General features: G+C 38.1%; 8 protein-coding genes across 8 annotated transcripts; 5 read left to right on the forward strand and 3 right to left on the reverse strand.

The window, feature by feature from the left end:
• Positions 1-191: 191 nt before the first annotated feature.
• GCK72_014140 (uncharacterized protein) lies at positions 192-881 on the forward strand (the record flags this gene model as incomplete). The annotated part of the gene is made up of 2 exons (XM_003107684.2): positions 192-393; positions 439-881. 2 exons carry the CDS (start codon positions 192-194, stop codon positions 879-881), a joined length of 645 nt encoding a protein of 214 aa, XP_003107732.1.
• A 643-nt stretch (positions 882-1,524) lies between these two features.
• GCK72_014141 (uncharacterized protein) lies at positions 1,525-2,555 on the forward strand (the record flags this gene model as incomplete). Its single annotated transcript, XM_053730154.1, has 5 exons — positions 1,525-1,566; positions 1,611-1,821; positions 1,867-1,978; positions 2,022-2,149; positions 2,194-2,555. 5 exons carry the CDS (start codon positions 1,525-1,527, stop codon positions 2,553-2,555), a joined length of 855 nt encoding a protein of 284 aa, XP_053584926.1.
• A 190-nt stretch (positions 2,556-2,745) lies between these two features.
• GCK72_014142 (uncharacterized protein) lies at positions 2,746-5,089 on the reverse strand (the record flags this gene model as incomplete). The annotated part of the gene is made up of 7 exons (XM_003107792.2): positions 2,746-3,011; positions 3,056-3,161; positions 3,249-3,498; positions 3,686-3,981; positions 4,085-4,252; positions 4,537-4,729; positions 5,013-5,089. 7 exons carry the CDS (start codon positions 5,087-5,089, stop codon positions 2,746-2,748), a joined length of 1,356 nt encoding a protein of 451 aa, XP_003107840.2.
• Positions 5,090-5,481: 392 nt separating this feature from the next.
• GCK72_014143 (uncharacterized protein) lies at positions 5,482-6,710 on the forward strand (the record flags this gene model as incomplete). The annotated part of the gene is made up of 5 exons (XM_003089061.2): positions 5,482-5,588; positions 5,636-5,730; positions 5,800-6,245; positions 6,293-6,435; positions 6,485-6,710. The coding sequence occupies 5 exons, from the start codon at positions 5,482-5,484 to the stop codon at positions 6,708-6,710; spliced, it is 1,017 nt and encodes a 338-aa protein (XP_003089109.1).
• Positions 6,711-7,233: 523 nt separating this feature from the next.
• On the reverse strand, positions 7,234-7,817 carry GCK72_014144 (uncharacterized protein; the record flags this gene model as incomplete). The annotated part of the gene is made up of 3 exons (XM_003089058.2): positions 7,234-7,357; positions 7,415-7,620; positions 7,680-7,817. The coding sequence occupies 3 exons, from the start codon at positions 7,815-7,817 to the stop codon at positions 7,234-7,236; spliced, it is 468 nt and encodes a 155-aa protein (XP_003089106.1).
• A 1,480-nt stretch (positions 7,818-9,297) lies between these two features.
• On the reverse strand, positions 9,298-15,772 carry GCK72_014145 (uncharacterized protein; the record flags this gene model as incomplete). Its single annotated transcript, XM_053730155.1, has 11 exons — positions 9,298-9,422; positions 9,504-9,624; positions 9,673-11,870; positions 11,920-12,222; positions 12,576-14,055; positions 14,316-14,446; positions 14,496-14,739; positions 14,884-14,979; positions 15,032-15,271; positions 15,337-15,427; positions 15,765-15,772. The coding sequence occupies 11 exons, from the start codon at positions 15,770-15,772 to the stop codon at positions 9,298-9,300; spliced, it is 5,037 nt and encodes a 1,678-aa protein (XP_053584927.1).
• Positions 15,773-17,064: 1,292 nt separating this feature from the next.
• Positions 17,065-17,661, forward strand: GCK72_014146 (uncharacterized protein; the record flags this gene model as incomplete). The annotated part of the gene is made up of 4 exons (XM_003108003.1): positions 17,065-17,202; positions 17,335-17,435; positions 17,494-17,581; positions 17,632-17,661. 4 exons carry the CDS (start codon positions 17,065-17,067, stop codon positions 17,659-17,661), a joined length of 357 nt encoding a protein of 118 aa, XP_003108051.1.
• A 117-nt stretch (positions 17,662-17,778) lies between these two features.
• On the forward strand, positions 17,779-21,474 carry GCK72_014147 (uncharacterized protein; the record flags this gene model as incomplete). Its single annotated transcript, XM_003107766.2, has 8 exons — positions 17,779-17,903; positions 17,949-18,218; positions 18,265-18,328; positions 19,904-19,996; positions 20,052-20,131; positions 20,497-20,611; positions 20,658-20,723; positions 21,241-21,474. The coding sequence occupies 8 exons, from the start codon at positions 17,779-17,781 to the stop codon at positions 21,472-21,474; spliced, it is 1,047 nt and encodes a 348-aa protein (XP_003107814.2).
• Positions 21,475-21,584: the final 110 nt, after the last annotated feature.

The following is a 21,584-nucleotide window of genomic DNA, read 5'->3' on the forward strand; positions in this document are numbered from 1 at the left end:
TTGAAAAAAGAGAAGACTCTAGTCCTTCTCTTTCATTTTTACATCAGCCATCAAACATTCGAAAGATAAGAGTATTTGAAGTTTTTGGCATGCTTTCCTTCGCTTACGTCAGAGAAATAAAGAGAGAATCTCCGGTAACGAAATGGTATAAATAATGAATGAAATGTTGTAAAAATGAGAGCTTGGGAATCATGAAACTACTTGTTTCTCTCATTCTTTTGACTGCTTCAGTCAGTGCTGCTAGAAATGGAATTGACTTCATTCAACCCGTCTCAGTTGCCACTTTCCAATGTATTAAGAAGGCAGGATACTCATTTGTGATCCCAAGAGTTTTCACTTCCGTTGGAACATTAGATCATACTGGAATCAACAATGTGAAGAACGCGAGAGCTGGTAAGTAAGCAAACATGTGAACTCATTCATCTCTATCCTTTTCAGCTGGAATCACTGATGCTGATGGATATATTTTCCCATGTTTGGCCACTCATTGCCCATCTGCAGCCAATCAAGTCAAAGAGACTCTGGATGCTCTCAAGAGTGCTGGAACTCATGTTTCAACTCTTTGGCTTGACATCGAACGTCTCGCATGGCCAGCCAATCATGCCAGTAACCGTGCATTTATCGAAGCAATGGTCAAAGAAGCTGAAGCATTGAAACAGCAAGTTGGAATCTATAGTAACTATTATAACTGGCAAGATATCGTTGGATTGGATTACCATGGATTATCTCATTTAATGCTTTGGTGGGCTGAATACGATGGAGAGAAGGACTTTGGAAAGTTCAGAGCATTCGGTGGATGGACTCGTCCAACTATTCATCAGTGGCATGGAACTGAAACTGGACCATGTGGAGTCAGTGTTGATATGAATTATGTTCCATAAATATGTTCTGTTTCATGTAAATAATTTAATAAAATGTTGTGTAATTAGCTTTTGAATCTATTAGGATCAACATAACATCTTCTACCAACTGATTCCACAAACAACCAATGTTTCATCTAGTAGGTATCGGCTGCTCTGAATTGTTTGTCAACATCGAATTTCACTTGGAACATCGAAGTCAAAAGAGAATGAAATAGTTCGAAAAGGAGATTGAGTCCGGCAAAAAACAAATATCTTGAGGGATTGTCAGATGAAATTTCAAATGTAAACTTCCCAATCGAAGAATACACAGTAATACCGTACATAGCATTAAAAACAATATAGAAAGATTCCTCTGATAAATAGCAGAATGAAACCTTATAGGTCACCATTTCCATGTTTCAAATTCAACATTTTCATGAATACTTAATACTTTTCCAATTTGATTCCAATAATTTTGAATCAAACTGTCTATCCTCTTCCTCAATTCGATTGAACAGAATCATCGACCAATCAAAACGTGGGAAACATGAACAAAACGATTCGATGACGTCGTATATTGATAACCTTGAATTAAACAAGTGACCTCAATTGAATTAAATGAACGAGTACAAATACTTGTCGTTTTGTTTTGTCAAACTCCGAATCCAAACATTCCACAGAAATGAAACTAAAGTTGATCGTATTCATCTGTCTATTCGGATTGGTATGTCACAAACAATAAACTTCTTTTCATTTCCTTTTTTCCAGATTTCGGGCTCTGGATATCTGGAATTACATCTTCAAAGTTCATATAAGCAATCTGCTAATGTCAATATTTCGTCATCCTCTAAAAATGAAAAATCTAGAATAATACAAGTAGAATTAAGCCCAAAGAAACGATTCAATGTCACTCGTATTCCCATAAATTTCGATAGAATTTACAATATTACCATTAAATGTGGAGAATCTAAAGAAGAAGGTGACATTAAATGTGATAGAATCTCTAATTTCAGTTTTTCAACAGGTTTAACAGAAACAACAATCGTATTATCTGTGATTCCAAATCTGGGATTACTGTCACCTGCTGCTGTAGCAAGACCTTTGAATGGAATCAGAGTAATCATTGGATGTGATGAGTGGGTGATTGATCATCTCTTGTTAATTGAAAACCTTTCTCAGGAATTGGTTTGGTACGAAATGTGACATTTTTTGTGATGTAAAGAAAACAAAAAAGTCTGGAAAATCTTGCAATTTCCATGGGATATCGAGTTGTTCGAATGAGTTCACGGGACCTAAATGCGACAGAAGTGAGTCATATTCCTCGATATATTCACCTCGACTTTTCTTTCAGAAATTGATTCGAAAACATGCAAATGTGAAAACAACGGAAAATGTATTGACTCGTCTCCGAAGCCAGTTTGTGAATGCTCGAGGGCTTTTCGTGGTGACAAATGCGAGAAGAAACATCTATCTGCTTCACTTTCTTCTCACTATAAAGGAGATTTCTGGAACTTTCGAATGACATTCTGGCAACTGATTTTCTCGAATTTAGTTGAAAATCAACTGGCTGAAGTGAAAGAATCTGAAGCTTGGGAGACAATTAACAAGATTCTGGGGAACAGTTCAGAAACTCCATTCGCAAATCGTCCCAGTGATACAGCAGCGTTTCCATTTACTGGATCTGTTGATCTAGATGCAACAAATATCGAATAAATAGATAAATAAATAAATATATATATATACTCGAGTTGATAATTCATAACAAGGAATGCAGGACCAGAGTAAGTTTCAAGTACAGAATACGCGAAAGATCAGAATTTAACAGAGATACTTGTGAGCAGAAAGCAATCAGAAACAAATTAACATAACAATTGCACATGATTTGGAAAATGACGGAAATTATTCAAAAAACAGGGACTTGGTATACTCGTCTAGCGTTATTGTAGGTCGCTCGGAGCATTTCTTCCAGGGGAACATTTTTAATCTCGGCTAATCTTTCAGCAGTAGCTATTGCCATACCTGGCAGGCATACTTTTGACGGGGCAATCCCCTCAAAACATTTTGGTTTGAAATATGGTCCATCCGTTTCTAAAAGTATCCGATCGAGTGGAATACGTCGAATAGCTTCGATTTGGCCTTCGTTAAATGAGAGAACAGCACCCGTAAATCCTAAATTTTTAAATTTGTGAAACTTTTTCACTTGCGTATTTTACCGAAATGAACATCCGGACATTGTTTCAGCCAGCGTTGAGCTGTTGACCAGTTTTCTGTATAACAGTGGCGATGTATTTTCAGGAAAGGATGATTTTTCTCCATTTGCTGAAAAAATCAGAATGGCAGTTTTTTATTGAACTATATTTCCGATTAAAGATCTGATATTTGAATCATTCTGATCTTGTATCTCACCTCTTTCAAAATTTTTAGACATTCGTCTTCGGAGTTTCCTTGTTTTCCATTTCGACAATGAACAACAAGTGGGAGCTTGTGTTTGTAAGCCAACGCTACGTGCTTATCAAAAACAACTTTTTGAGATTCCAGACTTGATTCACAGCGGTGCAAATCTATTCCACATTCTCCAACTGCCAAAACTTTGTATTTAGATACATTTGATAAGATGTGATCCAAAGTCGTCCAGAATGTACCTTTCTTCCACCACCTGCAAGAAGAAAATGGTTACATGATAATGTTTTCTTAAAGTTTGCTGCAATCTCTCTTTTCTAATCAAAATCGGGAATTAACCTGCCTGTTATCAGTAGCGATATTAAAGACCAAGCAAACGACACAATCAACTCTCTTTGAAAACTAATTCAACTTAAAGAATGTTTTAGACTAGCAAAACGTACGTTTCCGCTTGATGTGGATGACATCCCCACGTAGTTCCTATATATAAACCCGACTCCTCAAGTTCTCTCAAAATCCACTCCATATCGTACTCCGATGATTCAGTGTCATTAACGAACAAGCCAGGTTTGATGAAGTTAGCAATGAATCCAGCAAAAGATTTCGGGAAAGCCGCGGGATATTTATCAACCCAATCAGTAATTCCTACGTGGTTTTCTGGATACTTTCGATGTAACATATTGAAGATGAAGTCTGTATGACAGTGCGAATCGATGTAGGGAACGTCTGTGCTGTGATACTGAAATAACGAATTTAAAACCTTCATTTTTGAGCATGCAAGTTACTCTACAGATCGAATACTTCTGCTTATTGTTAACTAGTGAAATGTGAGTTACTATTACCTTCCTCAGAGTCATTTCATATTGCACGTTGAAGTTTTCTTCTTTCACATAACTCTCGTTTCTTTCTTGTTCTAAACTACTGTTACTCCTTGATTGACCAGCAGTTCGGGTGACTACTGGTATTCTCCGACTCGAATTATGTTTTTGTCTTCCTATGTTACACTTGTCCTGCAACGATATTGAAACATTAATATAACAGACTTGCGAAGATCCGGGTCGGCCCGGATTTCAATTTTTAAACTTGTTTCACTACAATTTGTTCTGAAAATTTTCCTAATTTCTTCTCAAGTATTTTCCTAAAAAACTTTTGCAACTTACAAAAAAGTAGTCTTAAGCAGTTTTTTTTTCATTAAAAACTTTGAATTTTATCAGTACTGAACGTTCAGGGCCGGGAGAATGTTTTGTTTGGCCCGGCCCGTTGCAAGTCTGTAATTTAATATCAAAGAACTGACCGTAATTGAGAGATCTAGAGAAGTTCGTTTTACATCTAATTGGGGACGTTCTCTCCAATTCGAAGAATTGGAATTGGAAGACCTTAGTGAGTTTGTTGTACTCTTTGCGGGAGAATCTACGAACGAGTCTTCACTCTCTCCGCAGCAGTTTATTGGCTCAAATGGTGGCGGCCGATTGTTTCTAGGAGGCGTCCTGAAGTCATTTAACCACTATTATTTCCGATTATAAACTCCAAATCCCATACTTGTCGATCGAGTCGGCCCGACGGTTTGAACAACTTTTTTCGGACCGAGAGCGATTGTAAGTAGCTCGCATGATTTTTTTGGGAAATCGATTTTATGATTAATGGATGACAATTAAAAATACACATCTCTTGAGCAATTAATCAACCTGGTACGGTTTTTTTTCGAAAAAGTTATTTAAGAAAAACCGTCGAACCGCCTCGGTCCGGTTCACCAGTATGCCAAATACTCACTCTCCATTTGAGCTTCCACCTCCACTTCGCCTAGCGGGAGGTTGATACATCTCTTGAAAGCTTCTTTGAGAGCTCATCGCTCTGAAATTTTTTGAAAAATAAATAGTTTTCTTTTAAAATTAATTATTTGAGGAAAAACAAAAAATCTATACAAAACGGAGTATTTTAAGATAGAAGTGCTGAGCGAACGAATGTTAACATATATACAAAAAAAAATGAATAAGCTATTGGTGATATTTCTTTGATTGAATATGCCGTTAAAAAAGCAGAAAAACGGAGACCGAAAACGCGTGCGGCAACTTGCAAAAGGGGAGGAAACGACTCCGCCCTCCTGAACCATGTGCCGTTTTGTTGCTGTTTCTCTGAAACAAACTAACCACCACTTTTTCTTCTCGCTTTTATCGATTTTTTCCGTTTCCATTGTCATATATATATCAGTGAAAAATAGTTCTTATATTTAATTTTCAGAATGGAATCGGATTTGGACGACGACTTCGATGATTACCGCTATGGAATCGACGAAGAAGACGATTATCCTGATTCTCGTCCCACAGTAATCCTCATGGGGCACAAAAGGTTTTTTCGTTTTACGAAGGGAAATATTTAGATTTTTTTTAATTCAGAAGTGGAAAAACGTCCATCCGGAAAGTTGTTTTCCAAAAAATGTCGCCAAATGAGACAATGTTTGTGGAAAGCACTGCCAGAATTACAAGAGATAGTGAGTGGTGAATCAAATAGTCTCCAGAATTATAGCAGTACTGTTGCTCCAATAACATGTATTTTTCAGCCATCTGCTCATCGTTTATCAATTTCGAGACAATCGAGTTCCCTGGTCAAATGTGCCCATTTGATGATTCATTGGATCCCGTAGGAGTGTTCCAGAAATGTGAAGCTCTTCTCTTCATCATAGATGCTCAAGCTGAGCTTCAAGAACCGATTGCCACACTTGTCGAGTATTTCTGCCGTGCTTACAAGATCAATCAAAATATCAAGTTCGAAGTTTTTGTGCATAAGGCCGACGGGTTAACTGAGGAGGCTCGTGTCGAGACCAAATTCAATATTTATCATCAAGTCAAAGAAACTATCAAGGATCAAATCGATGTCGACCTACAAGTTACTTATCACTTGACCTCCATTTATGATCATTCCATTTTCGAGGCGTTCTCGAAAGTCGTTCAAAATCTCGTTAAACAACTGCCAACTCTTGAGCGACTTCTCGATGTTTTCAACAATGTTTGTGATTTTTTTTAAATTCTAAACTTGAAATACTTTCATTTCAGAGTTCGAAAGTAACAAAATCATTTTTGTTCGACATCCTCTCCAAGATCTATATTGCCACCGATTCGGAGCCAGTTGAGATGAGCATTTATGAACTGTGTTGTGATATGATTGATGTAACGTTGGATTTGTCTTCAATATATGGGTGATTTTTTTTATAGAAATTTGCCATGATTTAACAAAATTCTTTTCAGTGTCGCGGAAAACGGCTCGAACTACGATGAGCGGTCGTCGTCTGTCATCCGTCTAAAATCAGAACAAGTCATGTTTCTGCGTCAAGTAAATAAGCACTTGGCTTTAGTTTTTATCATGAAGGAAGACGGGAACGAGAAGGCTGGTTTCATCGACCACAACTTTGGTGTTTTCAAAGCAGGCATCGAGCAAGTGTTCAAAGTCAAGAACAGAGGCGTCAATTTCTAATTTTCTCACTTTCTATTGTATTTTAACTGACATTGAGTAAACTATTTTATTTCGCCACTTTTGCATTTAAAGTTTTCATCCGACAACATATTTTTCCTGTGGATTAAAAAGTTTGTAGATTTTGCGATGCAATAGGATGAAGGAAATTAATTTTCAGAAACATCGTTCACCAGAATTTTTTCAAGATATTCGCTACAACCTTTTTCAGGTGTTGTGTTCTATTTAGAAGACACCCATTTCCATATACAGCCGAAAGCTGTTCATACCAGTTTTCCACTTATAACGGAATCGGTTGTCTTTCATTGATAACCTTCAAAAACAGGAACGCTAAAACTATACCGCTAATAAAGATCGCATCTCCAAAAGATTCGTCTTAAAATTAGTATCAACCAGACAGACAAGCAAGCTCCGCTACAATTTCTTGATTCATCAGAATTTTAATAATGCATTTAAAACTGTATTTAATAACCATTTTATTTCCAATGCTAACAAATAACAGTGGAAATACAACAATATTAACCAATCAGAATTTGCTGAAGCCCTTCTTGGAGGTTCCGGACTTGTTGACCTTCAATACGTTGAATCTGACGGTCTTCGAAAGTGGACGGCACTCTCCGATGGTTACAAGATCTCCTGGGTGGATATCTCTGAAAATAATTCAGTTATAAATCAAAATAAGTGAAAATGTTTCCACTGGACGCTACCTGAAGGCTGGGGAGCAATGAGCTGGCACGTTCTTATGTCTCTTCTCGTAACGACGGTACTTCTTGATGTAGTGAAGGTAGTCACGACGAACAACAATGGTTCTGGTCATCTTGTTCTTGAGCACAACTCCGGTGAGGATCATTCCACGGATTGGAACATTTCCGGCCCATGGGCATTTCTTGTCGATGTAAGTTCCCTCGACGGCCTAAAATACAAATTCGATGATTTGAAAGATTGTGTTATAGTATAGAAAAGAAAACATACCTCACGTGGAGCCTTGAATCCAAGTCCGACCTCACGAATGTAACGTGGAGTCTTCTTTGATCCGGAGAGAATACGGGCCTTGTTGTTAAGGTTGACCGTTGGCTGCTTCAGAAAGGCCCTCTCTGTCTGTTCAGACATTTTCCCAGGTTCTGAAAATATAGTTAAATCATTACAGAAGAACGCAACATAAAAAACTAAGCAAGCGGTTGAATAGATTAAAAAATTATCAGTTCACAAATTACAAAAAATGTATATAATTTTGTCAGAATTCAATTTTTATCATCAATTTGTCAGCATGATGAATCTTAACGAAGGTTTTTAATTTTTTTAAACATTATTATGATCGAAAAAACTACTTTTACAGTCGAAATCGTTGAAAATCTTTTAGGAAAAGAAGGAAAAAAGAAAATTCAGTTTCTGTCAATGAGGCAGCTACGGTGAGGAGCGCGTTGCGAGACCCGCCGGTCGTAAAACTCGATGCGCCTTTAACTTTTACTCTGCGTCTCTCAACTGGATTCTTACAACACGTTGTTGCCACAAATGAATTGCATGATTTCTTTTTTGTGCTATTTACTTCGCAGAAGAACTGCACGAAGAAGAACTGTAGCGCCGAGGAACTGTGCTATCGAGGAGCTAAACGAATAAAAAACTGTTTCGTTATTCATCTCAGAAACAAAGAAAATGTTTTATGGATTTATAAATCGAACATATTCTGAAGTGACATTATCTCTTTAGTCAAATTTTCTGAAAATGCTTTTTCTTACGGCTAATTAAATGCTCTAAATCTCATGAAAGTTGAATTGAAAGACAATCTTGCAAAAAAGGATTTATAAAATAAGTTTCGCTGTATCTGAATGATATAACTGTGCTGTAGTTCAATTAAATCTATCATCATCAGTTCTCTTCGGAACAGTTAAATCAGCCCGTTATGCAGGAAATTTGTCACATTTATGATAAAAAAATAACGTTTTATTTGACTTTGGAATCATAGGAGATGAATGAAAGATGAGTGGTTTCGTGAGAATTGATAAAATGGATGCTATAAGTTAATTTGTATCACCAGTTTGCGAGAATTATAAGTATTAACTCTTTAATAAAACGATAAACTATAACTAAAATTTGGAAATTCATAGGAAAAAAAGAAAAAAAAAGAAGATAACAATTGACAAACAGATCTCATACCCGCGAAAATCACAATTATCAATTAGAACTCACATGTTTAACAATCAGAATAGAGAAGTAGAGTATTGAGCATGGAATGAAAGGGATAAGTTCACTAAGTGGTGTGAGTTCATATGGAGAATCTGAGTAAGTGAATTTGCTACTGGAGAGAACAATCAAAAAGTGTGTGTATATCAAAAGGCGCGGTGTACGTGTCGAGACCGATTCTTCAGTGAAATCAAGAGCTGGATGTGTTTGAGAGGAGGATTTAAAAATAAAAGAGCACCATGTGGGGGAATGAGGACCATAACAGGATAAAAAAGAATAAAAAGTAAGTACATAAATATCCTAAAAGACAACGGGGCTCAAAGACAGGGAAACAAGTTAGAAAAGTATCACAGACTAAATAGAGGTTTTTTGATGGACCAGCCATTCAAACAATAATGGCACTTTAGGTTCAGGGATCGGTTGTCCAAGGAAGTATTGGGGCAGCTCCGTTGACATTATTCATATTGCTAGTTCCTAACAGATGATCGGTTGCGTGGCTGAACGTTTTGTGAACTTGTTCATCTTCTTCGTCGTCTGAAAAATTATTTTATTAATATTTTTGCATCTATGCAATTGTGTATAGATTATAGAAGATCTTGAACTTCTCTCACTTACCGGAAAACTCAACAACGGGTAACGGCTCGTTTGTACGGTTTGGAGAACGCAAAAACGAGAATCCTCTGTCATCTTCGAAGAATGACATTGACAGAGATGAAGAGGCACGGGGAGACTCTTGCTGAAAACAAGAGAATTGAGAATTATGTAATCAAACAGATACTATTACCTGAGATGGCACCATTACAGCTTCCGAAGGCTCTGTTTTCACCTGTAGAAGATCTCGACTTGTTGATGGATAGGCTGACGACACAAAGGCAGAAACCGGTTGAATTTTGGTAGTTTTAGGTGTCTGTTCAGAGCTTTCAGCTTTGTCAAACATCCACGGAAGCATAGACGAGGTCTTGCTATTAACTTCAACAGGTTGTTCGGGTTTCACCAAGTTTCCTGCAGCAACAGCGACACTTGTCACAGTGATTTTTGGAACAATCGGGGTAGTTTTTATCAGATTCATCGAAGCAGTTGCTATTGTTTTAGGAACTCTGTTCTGAATTCCAACTGGCGCGGACATATGGACAGGTAACGATGGTGCTCGTGTTGACGTAGTTGGTATCCGTCCATTAGTTGGCACTGTGGTACGCACCGCAGCTGGGGCAGGAGCTGAGGGTGGAGCTAGAGAAGAAGTTGATGGTTTCGAAGAGGGAGCAGTGGCAAATATGTTGAATCGATTTGAGAATGCCATTTTGCTCCTGTTCGAGTTAGGCTTCTTATCCTTTCCAGCAAGGTCAATTGACGGTTTTCTGGAAGCTGGAGCGGGTCTCCCCTTCACGGAATGAGCAATTGAATTGCTGGAGCTTGGTCCGTTTGAAGTTGAAGAAACCTTGATTGCTTCGCTATCGATATCATCCGGAACTCGTTCCGTAACTTCTACGGCGAGCTCACCATTTCTTTTGAAAAATTTCATTTTCAATCGTGTATCTTCTGTAGCAGTCAAATTCTTATGAATATTTCCTTTTGAATCTCTCCTCGGTGTAACGAAATGATTGATATTTCTGGGAATCTTGCCGATTTTCATCACAATCTTTCGACCATCAGTCATTGTTCTCAAAAACCTTCCAATCTCAGCTCCTTCTTCTTCCCGAGTTATGCTATTCTTCGGAGTAACAAAACTGCTCGAAGTTGGAACCTCCAATTTTCTCTTCTCATGTGGAGTGTCATCAATTTTCTCGCTTCTCCGTTTTCTTGAATCAGCTGGTGTCGTTTTGATAGGAGCATGAAGTGGCGTCTTAAACACTGGTGTTGTCTCTGATACATTCTTCATGGATGTTGATGGTGTCGACTGGATCTTCAGTGAAGTTTTCTCAAGTGATTTAGCATTCGATGTGGACATTACACTCGTTTCAGCTCTAGAAAGCATTGCAGCAGGAGTTGCAATTCTGGACATCAAAGATTTTTTGGATGTATCGTGATCTGGTGATGGCTCCTCCCGTTTCACATCCTTCAGGTTCAATTTCAATCTCAATGGCTTCCTCGTCTGTGGCAAAACTTCTTGAACTTCATCCTCGTCATCACTTGTAGCCGGTTTCTTTCCTTTTTCGATAGTAGCTGCAGGTACCCGTAACTTCAGTTTAGAAATATGATCGTCTATCTCTTTCTTTATCATATGAACAGGATGCGGCAGGGATATTTGCGGAACTTCAGCTGTGGATACGGGACTTTCTGGTGGTGACATAGAATAATCATCATCGATTTCAGGCGATCCTTCATCACGATCTTGATCAATATTATGATTTCGAATAGAACCATGACCTGATGCCGAATCATAACTGTGATTGAGAATACCTCTTGAAAACACATCCCTCGGTGCAGAACTTGCCAGCGACTCAGGAGAAGTGATTCGTGGATGAAGCTGAGTTCGTTGAGGAGAGTTTCCAGTTGAACTTGAACTGGAGCTGGAATCACTCGATACAGACACATGTGGCTGTTGGAGCAATTCCTGCTGATGTTTACGCGCTGCCTGAGAGATCTGTTCAAATGGAAACATCACTGGTTTATCGAGTTCTTCCTGTGTTCCAAACAGTTCGTTGGCAATTTGCTCATTCGCTTTGTTGATTTTAACTGTTTCTGGTGACATCAAAGGTGACTCGTCTTCATCTTTCCAATCAAATGTACTTTCACTTTCATTCCGATATCGTGTTGGTGATGGAACTGGAGACACTTGAGGGAATCCCACGATAGGTGAAAGATCACTTCGAAAATCGTGGTGTTGTTCTTTCTCTGGCTCAGGTTCTGGTTCAGGCTCGGACTCGGACTCTGGCTCTTCGTAAACAAAAGGCAGTGGAGATCCGCGAGGCCGGTTCTCATCATATGAGTCGAATTCGTATTCCTTATAGTGAGCTGTGAGTTCGTCACCGCGAAGATTGAGATCTGGAAATATCATACTGGTAACACCGAATATAAGTTGGATTTATGATACCTTTCAAATGAGACGGAATAGAAGGTGCTGCTTGTTTCGACCACTCCAAATTCAACCGGTTATTTTGCACATTTTTAATAATGTCGCTATTTTCCAGAAATGTGTGGGGGTCTTGCTCTGCCAGCTTCCTATCTTCCTCGAGTTTTCGACGTTCCGATTCCGTTTCAAGAAATAAAATCATGTTTTCTTCCCATTCTGTCGATGTTCGCATAGTATCACGAAGAACAATATTCCGAACTCGATTACCAAGAAGATCTGCATGGGAAATCGCGTTCATCATTGCTCTTTGGAAAGTAGATTCAACTGAAAAAAGGAACTGCAAATCTGTTTAATTTTAAAGATTATTCGTTTTTTTAATACCAATTTGTGACATTAAAGGGGGCAGTTATTGTTTCTGATTTTTTGATATTTTCACATGGATCGACGCAGAATCCCAGAGAAAATGTATTTCCTTCTTGTAGTAGGGTCCGAAAATCAATCTGAATCGTGCTGTGATACCTCTCAAAGTGTCGAAAATCGCTCTACCCGTGAAAAATATATTCATTGAAATATGAAATAGATTTTCGACACTTTGTGGTCTCATAACTCGTTTCAGATTGATATTCATAAAGTTCAAAAATACTTCCTGCGGGATTCAACGGATAAAGCGAACTTACAGTTGGACACAGGTTCTTCACTAGTTGAAAAATGATGATATGGAAGCAGTCGTTCCAAAATATCCATTTTTCCTTTGAAAGGTGTCAAATCGAGAGGAGCATTCAATCGATCTAGTTGTTCCATCATAAAATTGTTAACTCGTTCCTCTCGAATCACTCGAGCTTCTTCCAACTTTTCTTCTAGTACTTCTTTCGATTGAGGAATCGGACACACTGGAACTTGAGGATATTCAATTTCCGGTTCCATGATTGCTTCTTGGCTCTCCACTGGCACGTAAACTTCTTCTGGTACATAATTCTGAGGTTGAAGACCAGAATGAGATTGAATCATTTGTGGATCTTGATCCGGAATCGGGCCTTTATAGTATTCATCCGTTGTTTCGTACTGATTTTCATATCCCTGTTGAGAATGTGAATGTGGCTGCATATCTTGACTGTCCGAATAACTTCCATGATGTTGAAAAGGTTCCCCATACTGTTGATGTTGAATGTTATTATTCTGATAATTACCGGGTGACGGATTCGGCTCTTGACTTATTTGAACCATTTTGTTGCTCGTAGTTGCATTCACATTACTGATCAATTGTTGTCGAAGATGTGGAGCATCCTGCGGTCCTTGATATCGTCCATGAGTCTGTCGGAGAACCTCTCCCAATGTTGGTTCGATATCTTGCTGTTGATAGATCTGCCCATCAGATTGATGATGAGCTGGTACGTACATTTGCTGAGATTGAGGTCTTTGATGATCCTGGGCGTGATACTGTTGGTCTTGCATTTGTTCATGAAGACTTTCATGGGATTGTGGCTGGTGTAGGAGAGGCGAAGGTCCTGGTCCATTAGAATTGAGTGGATTTGCAATAGGCTGTTGATAACTGCTGGACGCTCTCTGACTTATCGTTGGAACTAATTTTGTCTGAATGACTTGCTGATGACCTTGCATTTGATGTTGTGGTTGCATCGAATCATTTGATTCTGGCTGATGGTAATCACTGTACTGTTGTTGGCTCGTTCCTGGTTCATCCATTGTCTGATACACATAATTTTCAGGCCCATTATCATTATATACGTTCGTCATCTGGCTGTTACTAGGTACCATCGTTGCTGTTGGCGGATCCATGATAACCTTCGCAGGTGTCATTTGAACTTCTGAATGTGACATTGGTTGTTGTTGCTGCTGTTGTTGAGAGTTTCTAGAGTTCTGATTGTTGGTTTTTTTCTTTGGCGGAGCTCTTCTTGGTGGTGGAGGCAGTTGCTGTTGCGGCTGTTGTGTAGACGTAGATGGTCCATTGCTACATGTCATACTATTAATCTCATTGAGAATAATACTTTTATTGCCCGATTGACTCGTATCATTGGACTGTATACTCTTCGAGAAAATGAGAGCAACTTTGCCTGCAACATCCGCGATCTCACTTTGCCGATCGTGCCCCTTCGCTTCTTCTTCTCTTAAACGACTCAGTTCCATCATCAATTGTGTGAGCTGAAAAAATTTAGGAATTCCACTTTTAAAACATATAATTATTCTTTTATATCATCGGTTCATGACAACGCGTCGGGTAAATTAAAGAAACATCTCATTTTTCAAAATAGTTTAGTAGTTGAAAAAAGTGAAAACCCGTAATTAAACTACGAAACCATTTGAAAAATTAGATTTTTAAATTACCCGCTCGCGGATAGATGCTCCCGGGAGAACTGCGCTGGAGGCGCGACAGTTAACAGTTTTGTTTGAAAATGACTTACCACCATATTATCTTCATTTGACATCCTTGTTTCCACTTTTGTCGTCTCGTTGTTGCTGTTCTCATTGTTTTGTTGCTGTGTCATTTTGTTCGCCTTCGTCAGAATGCTGCCAACAGTATCCGAAGCGGGAGCTGTAATTAAACATTTGGTAATTCCTTCTTCTTTTTTCAGAAAACTCACCTGGCGTTGGTTTCTTTTTACTCGGAGCTTTCTTCTTTGGTTTTGGCTTCGGAGGCTGTTGCTGCACTTGTGAACTACTACTCATGTCTTGTTGTTGGCTCATTCCAGAATATGATGGCGGATTTCCAGCAGATGAAGGATTCATATGATCCATTTGCGGCATATACGATGTTGACGATCCCATCATCTCATAACTATCGTTTATTATTATATCATTACCTTGTGATGTTGATGGTTGTTGACTCTGAAATTAGCATAATTGATTCATTTATGTAATGCCACGATTTTCTCGATTTCTCTGTTTTTTTTTCTATATATTGTTTGTATCTCACCAGCTAATATCTCTCCATTCTTATTATAATTTTTTCTCGTTAGAAAAAAAACTCACAGCATAATACGATTGTGGATCATCAATTCCAAAGTCTTGATATTGTCCCTCTGGATTTCCACTAATGACTGTGGGCATTTCGAAAGAATTGTACGGCTGAGAGATTGTTATGTTTTATATTTTAATCAAAGAGAATCAAAAAACTCACCACGCTACCCGACTGTTGCATATGTGGATCGAATGCATCAGTATTCTGCATGATATGCATATTCTGAAACTGCCCCCCAACATCGTTGCTCCCACTCGTTCCTGGATGATGATGACCATTTAAACCGCCCGGTGATTCCCGTATGTCGTAGGGGTAATCTTCAATACTGCCACCTGCGATATTGAACTCGAGTTCCTGGCCTGGATCATCGTTGAGTGGGTCATCATTGAGTGGGATGTTCTAAAATTGATAATATTTATACCTTCATCGGAAATTTAACACTATGGCAGTAAACTGTAACTTACGGCGATGTTATCTGGTTCGTAGAAATTTCCAGCACCGGGGCTGGCATCTGGTCGGTTGGCATCATTATAATTGAACCAGTCATCCTCCTCGCTGCAAATCCGAAGAACTTTAAGTCAAAAGCTTTCCGACTATGAACAAATGAAACGGAGACTACATAAACTCCGCCCCCATCATCGTGGGCAGTGTCAAAAACGTTTTTCAGTCTGCATCTCCTCCTCGCTCCTCCTGTCCCCGCTAAGAGAGGCGGCGAGACAAGGGACGCGGGGAGGGAGACTGTGGGCGGAGCGTCCACAAGTTCATACCAGAGGGCGTGGCCAAACGAACGTGCATATAAAAGAGACACACGGAGCGGTGTGGATGGACAGGGTGGGCGCTGCTGGATGCAGACCACTTCTAAAACCGATCCCATATAAAAGTTTATACTCACAAATTCATTATTGTTGTCGAATCATTATCTTATTTTCTTCGGTCGCCCTTCAGTCGCAGCACGTGCAGGCGATTGCGATAATTGTTGCTGAAAACATATGTAATTATTTTTGAATTATTAATTTATTATATTTTGAGGAAAATTGCAATATCTCATTGAAAGGAGAGATGCACTACACAAAACGGGAAGACAGGACGCAAGTTAGTAAGAGGGGTGAATAAAAGGCGACGCCGGCCGCGAAACAGACACACACAGACACAGGCAGAGTATTGATCGAGAGACGCAGTGAATGGATGCCACAAGGTCATATGCTTTGACAGACTGCAACATGACGGGTAGTTGTGGGGGGTCTCAATACTACTCCTACACTTATAATGCATCTTCCGCTCTTTCTTCAATGCTCCCCACTACGCCAATTGTCGAATCGAATGGTCACTCTTATATGGCTCGCGCGCTGGGAAAAAGCTCGGCGCTCCCTAGAGGTGTTATCATCATCATGAGCGGCGTCATCGTTGCAGAAGCATGAAAGCTTCTATGGTGTGATGGCGTCAGAGAGAAATACATTCACGCAGCGACACACAGGCACACACCATTTTGTATTGCAATAGCGAAGACGCAAATTGATTTTAAAGCAAGTGTGTATACGCGACGAGACATTGCACACACTCAGGAGACATGACCATCAACCTCCACTTTCACAACAATCCCTTCTCACGACTCTCGTTGTCTGCTACACTGTCTAACTGCTGTTCGTGTGCGCCTCTGTCTTTTCACTCACATACTAGCCCTTCTCCTAGACGCTCACGAGAAGAGACGCATACATACATATACCAACCGCCATCCAAATGATGCTGGGAGAAAAAAGGAAGAACAAATGAGTGTATCGTTTCTCTGCAACCTCTGCTGATACCAGCTGTGGCTGCTTGTTTTTCTCTCATTGTCTTAGCTTCTTCTATACCTGCCACCAAGCTGGCAGTAGACGAACACATAAAGGGTACATTGAAAATTGTTAAAGAACGATACAGATATTTTTTAAGCTATTTGGAATTTGAGAGAATAAAAATGAAACACTTTTTGATATTAAAAATATTAATTGAACAAATATATTTTTATTATTTAATAAATTCGAATTTCTAATACTGTGGCCGCGGACTAGTAATCCACTGCAATTTTCGGCTGTGTCGATTTACGGAGAATATTTTTTGAAGAAATTATATAAATATCATGAATCCTTGTTAATATGAAAATTTAATCTGTTTTGAAATTTCGACAAAAAGTTTTAGTTTCCAGAGACGTCAAAATGTCTGGAACGGATATCGACAAAAAGAGCATAGTAGCGAAAGTTGATATGGAGTTAAAAAAAGGTGGAACGTTCGACAAACTACGGAAACAAGTGACGGAACAACTAAAAAATTCAGAAATGCTTCAAAGAATAGAGGTTAGAAAAATTTATGTGTTCTGGGCCTGAACTGTGTTTCGAGTCAAAATAATAATTTTAATCAAAGCTACATTCTTACCGATAAAGAAAAACCAAGAGTAATTAAAATTGAAGATAGTTGTATATTTTCAGAAAGAAGCTCTGGATAATGTCGATGAAATTGTGAACACCTCTAATTTAACAAGAGAAGAAATACAAAGAAAAATCCGTGGTTATATCGACAGCCATCACAAGTGAGTTTATTTTTAGATATTACATTTTTAATTCAAAATCTATAGAGAATTATTTCAGAATGCGTAATGACATTAATCGACAGACCCGCGACGAACTGAATAAGCCTTCCGTTCGAGATAAACTACGAGAAGAAATTGAACAAAAAGTAAGTGCCGTTGTTGTCGTTGATCCAGATGTTATTAAATTATCTTACAGGTAACTAAACAATTGGAAGATATGGTATAACGATAGCGAAGAGATGTTCACGCTAATTGAGGGTGTCTACGTGTCTATTCCCATTAAATTCTCATTTTATCTGTTCAAAATTCACTTCCACCAAAAGCTACTGTACCTATTCGTTGAATGAATTCTAAATTATTTATCTTCATCTTGCTTGTTGCTTTAGTCTCATCTATTGAAGACGATGAAGAAGCGTCTCTCAAACTGTTGGGGTCTTATAACATCGATTATAACAGTGCAGTAAAAGAGTGAGTTGAATTTAGAACAGGTTCTTCAAAATGAAATCAGTTCAGTGAGTATTCTCGAATAATTGTGGAAGACAGAACAGACGAGGTTTCAGTCCAATTAGGAATACTTGCAACCTATTTTCGAGTACTAAAGAAATTAGTTGCGTGGGGAATGGAAGAAAACGGATTTGAACATCAATATCCAACTCCAGAATATGATTTCGACTTGAATATAGGAACGGAATGCAAAAAAGGTCTCGAAATATGTTTAGACACGATAATAAGTAATATCAGCGAGATTCAGCCATGGATTTTACAAGATAATATAGAGTTAGAGTAAGTGAATTTTTTAAATTGAAATGTTCCAAAATGAGAAATTCAGCGAATTAGCTCTCACGAAAATTATTGACAATCAACGTCTCGGAATGGAAATTTCTGCTTCACAGGTGAGATGCAACACATTCGAGATATGTTCGTATGATAGGAGTGAAAATCAAAAGAGAGTTCCGTAAATCTTTGAAATCTTATGAGATCTCGTGAGAGGGAAAACGAAGAAGAGAAATGTACTCTTTCCTCGCATAAAAATACAAAATCTTGGAAGAATAGAATTGTTCTGACTATACATTCGATGGGTTGAATGACTGAAAATTGGTTTATATAGAAAACTGAACGCGAAAAATTATGTGAATTGTCGTTAGAAATCTAACTTGAAAATTTATGATAAGATCTTTCCAGCCGCATGATTTCGTGGAAAGTGTCATCTCTCGTCGATTTTTTCAGTGAAAAATAAACGTTTCAATCGAAAAATTAGGCTATTTTTAGAATTAACTTGTAGTAAATAAATTAACCGAATTATACTGAATTTCAGAAAATTAAGTTGTTTTATAAGTTCAAGTTGATTTTCTGAAGAATATAAAGAAAAACGAAATGGATGAATTTGAAAAAAGGAGTAAACCGGTACCAACTGTTTAGTTGAAAAAAAAAAACCTATTCAAAAATTATTTTTTATTTACAAAACAACATTCCCGGAGACTCGGCGGGCTAAAAAAACAAGGCCGCCTCCTTCTCTTCTTCGTCTCGTTTTGCCTGTTTCCAATAGAATTGAGAGGGTAGAGAACGTGTAGAGAGTATAGAGAAAATGGAGAGTTCAGAGGCATTCGGAACCATCCACAACTGAAGGTGGCACGCGGCAAGTAGAAGGAACAAAAAGGAAAATAAATGAAAAGGCTAACAATAAGGAAACCATATTAAAAGTAAGAAGTGAAGGATAGAGGAAACTGTTAAAAGCCGTGAGATATATTGAAAAAGGAAGATAGAGAGAGTGGGAGAAATAGGTACGAGGTATTCGGATTGACATGGAAAAGGATGAAGAAGACAATAAAGAAGACGAATAAGGAGAAGAAGGGGAGAAGAAAAAGGAGAGGAGAAGAAGAAGCGGGATTTGATTAATGAAAAGAAACGATGAAATGTCAAAAAGATCCGATTTGTCTTGTAAAGAGAGAGACACGCAAAACGACGGTGATAACATAATTGAGGACAACATTTCACACTTTAACTAGCTGTGATCCCCATAATCAGAAATGTAAGAGGGCCTTCGTATGCCCTTTTTTACTCTTTGCTACAAGAATCTGCAGAAAACAAACACTGAAAAGAGATTAGACTCGATTTTCGACTACTCTCCTCACATTGGTGGTCTCTGATCTTCTTCATCATAAAGAAGCCTTGACAATATTGTCATTACTTTGATGGTCATGTCTCATATACATTTATGAGAAAGGCGAATAACACATATTTTTATCGGCGAAAGAAAAGAGAAAAGTAACTGAACTATGAGAAGGAGGTGTTATTTTCAAAGATATTTCAAAGTTTACTGTCGGAGTCTTACAGTAGTTTTTCTATTTTTCTTATTCTGAAGCGCATGCTTTGTGATTCATTCTCTCTTACTAATGGGAACTGTAAATATCACAAATTAGAAACAGAAATGAGCATTGAGAGTTCAATTGAATACTCACATCTTTCAGATTCTGTGTTACTTGACGAATTCCCGTATCAAAGCATTCGAACACATACCGTATTGTGCATATCGAATTCAACCTCCTGGATCGAGAACTATGGTTTGTTTTTAATGAATACAATGAAAGAAATCTGTTAAAAACTCAATCAATTCAGGTTTGGACCGGAAAAACATTCAGTTTTGACAAAATAATTGATGAATTCGTTGGAAAACCGTTTGAATGTGCCACAGAAAGGTGAGATTGTTAGAATTATTGTTTCTATAAAAACAAAAGCAATTACATTTTTAACTCCTGAAAATTTATGAGATTTGTTCTGAAGATTTGTTTAACTATTTACGAGAGAACAAACATGTATTTGCTTATACTGAGGGTTACTGTAGGTGAATGAATCTCGAAAAGAGACTCCGAACACAGTTGTCCGGAATCCGGATTCCAAAATTCCGGAATTCCGGGGTTTTTTTTTCATTCCGGTTCCGGATTCCGGATTCCGGAAATCGAAAAATGTCATTCCGTACACATATACTCCGGAACCTTATTTCCAATCGACTCAACTCACCAATCTTCTCAAATTCGTGGTTATTATACAAATAAATGTTAAGTTTCTGTCCGGATCCATGTTGCTCTCGTGTCCCATCAGTTGTTCGATCATCCCCAAAATATGCTCCACTCTGTAAAATGAATACTTGCCAAAAGAAATCATCTTGCCTCCTCAAGGTAGTGTCTAGTCTGAACTTACCCACAATTCGTTTTCTTTTTTCAGCATTTTGAAAACGATGATCTGTCGAAGCTTCGTCTGAATCGATTCAACATAAACTGCGGATGTGACGTAAGGTTTTTGTTCCTTTTTAAAAGGAAGCGGAGAGAAAGAAAGAGAAGACTCAGCTCTTCTGTTTCTGAATATATTCATAAAGTGGCAGGATTAGAGTGAGCTGATAGAAGCGAAAAGTCTCGAAAAAGATGGGAAAAGAAGAGAAAGAAAATGCCATTTTTGCAATGAATGTTGCGAAATTTAATTATCAGAAAAAAGAAAAAATAGTTGGAGTATGAATTTGATAACATTGTGATCACATGTTCATTCTTGTGTGAACTCAAAAATACTCGAGTTTTCAGCAAAAAATGCAGCTACTCTTGACTGAAATTAGTTTGTGACAGGTCTATAAATTCTGAGAATTCCAAAAAATGAGCCAAAGTGAAAACACAATATAAGAAAATAATAGTTGTTTGAAGAAAAGGGGTCTAGAATTTTCTCTGTTATTATTTTTTCTAATTTCCCAGGTAAAGGTTTGTGCAAACATAAACTCAACTAAAAAACATTGTAGTAATGAATGTTCGATTTCTTTCAGAAACCGGGAACCATTTATCGTCCTGACATTGGCAAATGTGTTCATCATAACCCATGTACAAAGCAATCTCTTTGTCGAGAATACGGTCAAGAATGTCTGAATACTGCAACTGGTTACAAATGTGTTTGTCAACTCGGCTTCTTTCGAAATGGATCGAATTCGTGTGCTCATCTGAAACTTTCAGCGTCAGCTTATCATGGATTTTCATTTTCGGAAAGCATGGAAGAATTATGAATTTCTATTACTTCAACTTGTGGTTCCATATATTTAAAGTGATAAAATATTTAACAGAGATCGGTTTGAAGACGTTGTTAGACGTAGTACAAATAAATCTAAAAATATGT

This window comes from Caenorhabditis remanei, chromosome IV (assembly GCF_010183535.1).
Source record: "Caenorhabditis remanei strain PX506 chromosome IV, whole genome shotgun sequence".
Classification (NCBI taxonomy): domain Eukaryota; kingdom Metazoa; phylum Nematoda; class Chromadorea; order Rhabditida; family Rhabditidae; genus Caenorhabditis; species Caenorhabditis remanei.